This window comes from Aegilops tauschii, chromosome 7 (genome assembly GCF_002575655.3).
Source record: "Aegilops tauschii subsp. strangulata cultivar AL8/78 chromosome 7, Aet v6.0, whole genome shotgun sequence".
NCBI lineage: Eukaryota > Viridiplantae > Streptophyta > Magnoliopsida > Poales > Poaceae > Aegilops > Aegilops tauschii.
In genome coordinates this window covers 587225375-587231511 of record NC_053041.3, presented here as the reverse complement: position 1 = coordinate 587231511, position 6137 = coordinate 587225375, and the positions used below count along the sequence as shown (strand labels likewise).

General features: G+C 42.4%; 1 protein-coding gene across 1 annotated transcript; it reads right to left on the bottom strand.

Moving 5' to 3' along the window:
• Positions 1–940: 940 nt before the first annotated feature.
• LOC109760768 (BTB/POZ and MATH domain-containing protein 1) lies at positions 941–2659 on the bottom strand. The gene is made up of 2 exons (XM_020319571.4): positions 2260–2659; positions 941–2173 (listed from the first exon to the last, which is right to left on the bottom strand). Exon 2 carries the CDS (start codon positions 2136–2138, stop codon positions 1086–1088), a length of 1053 nt encoding a protein of 350 aa, XP_020175160.1. The 5' UTR covers positions 2139–2173; positions 2260–2659; the 3' UTR covers positions 941–1085.
• Between the last annotated feature and the right edge of the window lie 3478 nt (positions 2660–6137).

Here is a 6137-nt window from a genome sequence, read left to right as displayed (position 1 = left end):
GTGCAAACTAGAAACCAATGTATCTTCTGACAAAATGTGACTGGTTCATAGTTCCCTCTAATATCTGCATCTGATATTTTATCTTTACAAATTATTGGGTTATCTGTCAACTTATAAGCTTATCAGTGTCACACGGTGATGCATAACCAGCGTGAGCTGGGCTTTGCAAGAACCTTCTGTATAGTGTTGTTAATAGTTCCTTTTTGATAAAGGGTAAATCTAGTGTTTGTTTTGATGCCTTTTCAAGTATGGTCTCCTCCTGATCATGTCCACTTGGACAAGCCTTGACTGCTCCAAAGTCGATGATCTTCAGGAACATAATTGATGGTATGGCAGCACATGGAGCTTTGTCATTTGTAAATGCTAAGAAATCATCACATGAATGCTATTTGTCATGTATATATTTTTTTTTGCGAAATACTATTTGTCATGTATAAGCAGCTCATTTAAAAGTTTACAATATTCTTCTTCAGAATGGCATATGTGATGCGTCGACTCTTATTACAAGAAGCTAGAAATTTTTCTAAGAACAAAATTTCTTATGTTTATGTTCTTTACCTTTTGGAACTCTATGCTATAGTCCATAGCCGAGGATGCCAACGGGCAACACGAAGTATGCATATGGTGGGGGATTTTTCTTTGTTAAATGTCCCTTTCTTTCCATACTTTCTCATTTCAAGTGGCCCTGCCTGAGTGAATCTTTTCAATTTTGCACTCATCTCACCTAGTCATCTTCCAATCTCTCGGTCGCCCACCATAAACGCCAGTCGCCATCGAAGCAGAGATCTTCTTTATTTTTGTAACTAAGTAGCATTTTCCTAATTGTGTTTGTTCCCAAAATTTATGTGGGATGGTGTTCAAAAGAACTCCAAGAATACACAGCACCAGAACTGTGTGTCATGTTGTGTCAACATTGACAAGCACTAAAATACAACCAAACTGGAGGGAAAATTAAAATCATTAAGTAGCACATAACATACATATATAAGTACTGCATTTTAGGTAAGTTCACAAAAGTTTATTGACTCTGCATTATCAAATCTTGAAAGTCTAGCAGACTAGCACAGTAGCACTATAGCAACCCTTCAACTCTTCCTCAGGTGGACAGACTTGAGAAGCTCGGTCAGGACCAAAGGGCAGCTTGCCTCGAGGTGCTTATAGCCCTCTGTCGCCAACACAGCGCCAAGAACCGCAGGAGTGCTCACGATGAACTCAATACATTTGTCCTTGAGCTTCGAGCAGTTGTGCTGCTCTGCCAGAGCAAGAGTTGTCGCTGCTGTCTCGACGTTAATGCCACCAGAGAGCTTTATTTCGCAAATTAGCTTGAGCCTGTCTAGTTCGTACCTGTCGGAGGCCGCAAGAAGATGCTGAGCCATGGCCGTCCCCTCCTCGAGCGGTTGATCAAGCTCAGGCGCCGTGTCCGATAAGATGAAGTGCAGCATGGCCCTGAATGCTGCCGCCTCCATGTCCTCGACCTCCACGCGCACCGAGCACTTCTCCTTCATGTCCCCGAAGAACTGGGCCTTGAAAACCGGCGAGCGCGCGGCGAGTATGTCCTTGTGCGCGGCGAACGACTCGCCGCAGACGATGAAGGTGACATCGGCTCCGGTCTCGCTCTGGAGGAGCGTGCCGAGGTGTTGGTGCAAGTTGGTGGATGGCAGTGCGATGACTCCTTCGGCTGGGATCCTGGGTATCTGTATATCTTTGAGCACAGTGATGGTGCATCGCAGGGTCAAAGTATCATCCTTGAGATACCCTGATTTTACTACATCGTGTCGAGCCATGAGCGGCACTAGATCAGAGTCGTCGTGGGCATCATAGAATATTCTTGACATCCTCTTTTCTTCAGATGGGTTGATCTTTCCACGCTGATCTACCAACTGACAACCTAGGCTCGCCCTGACACCGACGGTTTCGTGGAGGAGGACAAGCCCCAGTGCTACCCACGGGCTGGCATGGTTTCGGCACGGCTGGCCTGAAGGGTAGACGCGGAGCTGCCACTCGAACCCGCCGACCTTCCATCTTGATGTGATGAAATCGTCGCTGTCCATGCTCGCCGTCGTGCTGAAGCCTTGGATCTCGAGCAGCTGCACCGAGCGCTCAGAACGGGTGATGCTTGTGGTGCGGGCGTGTTCCATGGCCGAGGCCGGACAGGGGAGGAGTTCTTCTGCTTCTGCGAGGGGATGCACGCACGTGTATATCACTAAGTTAGCAGGGATGAGCAAGGGCTGCGATGCGAACCGGGAGCAGAAGCTGTACCGACGGAGGCGAGGAGGAGGAGAGGAGGACCATGCGCTGGCCTCCTAGCGTCGGCGACCTGGATCGACTGGCCCGCGCGCGCAACTGAATTGGGGAGCCGGCGAGCTGGACATGCCGTGTCTAGCGGAGAGCGGCGACGAGGGAGACGGCGCCGCGGCAAGGAGAGACGACGAGACGAGGGAGTAATGAGGGGGTCACGGACAGAAGAGTGCCCAGTCGGCAAAAAGAAGACGATTGCGCCCGCGACTCTCGTTGACGGAAGGAGACCAGGAGGTGGAAGGTGACTAGGAGTTAGGTGAGATGAGTGCGAGGAGAAAAGATTCAACGTGGCGGGCCGTTGGAAAGAGAAAGTATGCAAAGAAGAGGACGTTTTCAATTCTCAAACAAAAAAATCACACTCACTTTATTCAGAAGATATGGCAATACAATCTGCAACACGAGATATTAGATGATTCCCTTTGAACCCCGATATGTACCGGCCGTTCGGTCTGGGGACCTCCCACACCGAACGAAAGGTTCGGTACAAGCGCTCTCTCAGGCCGAACCATTCCGTTCAATACAAAACAGCCACAGCCCGAACCCCCAAAAACGCTCCTATGGGCCATGTTTCCGTGAAAACGAAAACAAGCCAAGTAACAAACAGAAGAACCCCCTAGCGCGCAACCACGAAGCACACATGTCTTTCCTGAACGGGCCTCCCATCTTAACAACGCTATTGTTTATGACAGAAAAAAAAACTGACTGCTATCAAGAATTGAAAAACTGAACCATGAACATGATTTTGAATGGCAAAAAAGAAAGAAAATTGCCATAGTGTGTGTTCTAAACTGCCATCATTATCAAAAATCAGGATGCAAAAAATTAACAAATTGTGCTTTTAGCCATGACGATACGAGTAGACCATAATAATTATGAAACTAAGAAAAATGCCAGAACTTAAAAACACACAGGACAAAAAAAAGGAAATTAAGTTTGATCTGAAAAGTTGCCATTGTTTCATGTAAAACAGAATATGGTAGAAAAGAATAATTTAAAATAAAAAAAGCAAAATTTGCCAGGGTCATTTTTGTTGTTGGTTTTGCAAATGGACCAAGAGAAAAATCATGACAAATTTGCATTGTGTGCATGATGGCAAGAAATGTGGATTAACAATTACCAACGTGTACAAACACAAAAAAAAGTGTACCATGTGCGTTCAAGTAAAAATTGTCGTGTATTTAAAAGTAAAGTTGACATGGCAATGAAGGTAAAATTTTGCCATGCCAAAATAAAGTGAAATTTAGTATGGCAAAAAATAAAGTAAAATTTCCCATGGCAATGAAAGGTAAAAAGTTGCCATGGCAACAAATAAAGTAAAATTTTAGCATGGCAAAGTAGAGTAAAAATTGCCATGTGCGTTCTAGTAAATTTTCCATGTATCTAAAAGTAAAGTTGCCATGGAAAATGAAGGTAAAAAATTGCCATGGCAAATAAAAGTAAAATTTTGACATGGAAAAAATAGAGTAAAATTCGCCATGTATGTAAATAGTAAATTTGCCAAGTATTTAAAGGGAATTCTTTTGCCATGTATGTAAATAGTAAATTTTCCATGAAATCTACAATAGAAAGATCATGGCGACTACAGAAAGTTTCTGCTATGGTCCAAATTCAAAACACAATACGCCCCTGAAAACCAAAAAGATAAACTGGATGCGCATGTGAACATTATGGAAAAAAATGTAAACTTGCCATGTTTGGAAAACAAACATGACATGAATTTGTCATGCCAACTAAGTATGTCTCCAATGCTAAAAGATGACATGAACTTGACATGGCAACTAAGTATGTCTCCAATGCTAAAACATGACGTGAACGACATGGCAACTAAGTATCGCTCCAATGCTAAAACATAACATGAATTTGCCATGGCAACTAAGTATGTCGACAATGCTAAAACATGACATGAATTTGCCATGGCAACTATGTTTGACATGACATGAATTATGATTTGGACATATAAGTATATGTAAAAACAGCAGGAGGGAGAACATCAAAATTATCACTTCCATCATCATCAGAAAACGAGGTATACAATTTCTTGTCTATTGACTTACTGAATAATCAGCACTTATATGGGCACCTTGGCACAGATTTTCAAATATTTCAAACAAACAAACATACCCGAATGCAAAACAGAGTACAAATAAATCAAAGACTACATGTAACTGACGTGGCGCCCCAAGATGCTTTACGATTTGTGCAAAAAATCCAACGGTGCTGAGCTCGTTCGGGACAAGATGATAAAAGCTGGTTGTTCAGGCGTTATTGTTTCCGTTCCCTTTAGGAGTGATGACCTTTTTATTAGGATAATTTGAGACCCAGGCATAATATACCAATGTTTTAGATAGTTATACTTTGCCAGGTAAATGAGGATCCCTTTTTCAATATTGCATTCAGTACATCGTCATTAGAAAAATATTTTACTCTCAAAATAGTGGTAAATAAGGAGTCTGGATTCCCAAGAAGATGCGAGGACCTGAACCTTGCATATTTTCTTGTGTGTACCCATTTGTGCCTTGATAGATCAAGCTCATTACTCCTACCCCTTACTGCCAGAATTAGAACCACGACACTTGTTTTGCTAGCATCGCCAGGTTGAAACAATAAATATCACGAAAGCTCATCCCTCCTTGATTATTTAGGACACACATTTTCCACCTAGCCATCCAATGCACCCTCCTCTTGTTTTTCTCGTCCCCTCATAAAAAATGCAACATCGGGTCAATAATTCCTCTGCAAATGTTTTTTGGAATTTTAAAGACCGACATTGCATAGGTGGGGATAGCTTGAAGAACGGACTTGAGAAAAATTTCCGTCTCTCCAACAGATAATAGGAAAGAAGAGGACATTTATAACATAGGGCATCTCCAACGCATACCCCCAAATCGGACCAGGTATCCATCCGTGGACCGGTCTGGACCACTCTGCAGATAGTTATACAGGAGCCAGGCATCCAAACATGTCCCTTAAATCTTCTGACCCTTTTTTTTGTAGTCCGAAAAGCTCAAAATAACAACACAACAAATCATAGATGATTGAAAATATTCAAATGCAACCTTGGTTCTAATTTAAATATTACAACCCAACTAAGTTTCAAATTAAAATAGTTCAAATTTGAGTTCAACTAGCACATATGTTCTACTTGTCCCCTTTAACCACCCACCGATGCTCAATGAAATCTTCATTGAGTTGCTCACGAGTAGCTTGATGCCGATTTTGTTGATACATTTGAACAAACTCATGAAACGTGATTGGATTCTGATCTGGAAGTTGGATACATAGGATCACCCATGTTCTCAAATTCAAGACCTGTAGCAACATGTTCAGCCTCATCCTCCACGATTATGTTCTGCATGGTCACACAACATGCCATCACCTTGCAGAAGGTGTCATGATCCCATTGTTTAGCGGGTACATGAACAACTGCAAACGGGCCTGAAGCACTTCAAATGCTCTCTCCACATACTTTCGAACTCCTCCTTGTCTTTGGGCAAAAGTAAGATCTTTTCTGACCAATTGGCTCAGGGATGGTCTTGACATAGATAGCCCATGGAGGATTGATACTATTAATAACCAGATGGCAGCCCATGTTGTACTGATGTCCATTGAAATGCAACTTTGTTATTTCTAACCCCGCAAAAAAAACTTCTAAATGTTAAGAAATTATCACATGAGTTTTGTGTCTCTTTAAGTGTCTTTGTCCATGTTTTGGTCTCTCTTTGTGATTAGGTCCATCTATACAAGCCTTTACTTATACTTCAAAGACTAAATCTTCAAGTGTTATATCCATGCTATCTATGGAAGCACTCAAGCAGAATTATTGTTCTTGTTATTATTTA

Coding starts and splice junctions, on each gene's coding strand:
- LOC109760768 (XM_020319571.4), bottom strand. CDS start 2,138: ATGGAACACGCCCGCACCACAAGCATCACCCGTTCTGAGCGCTCGGTG.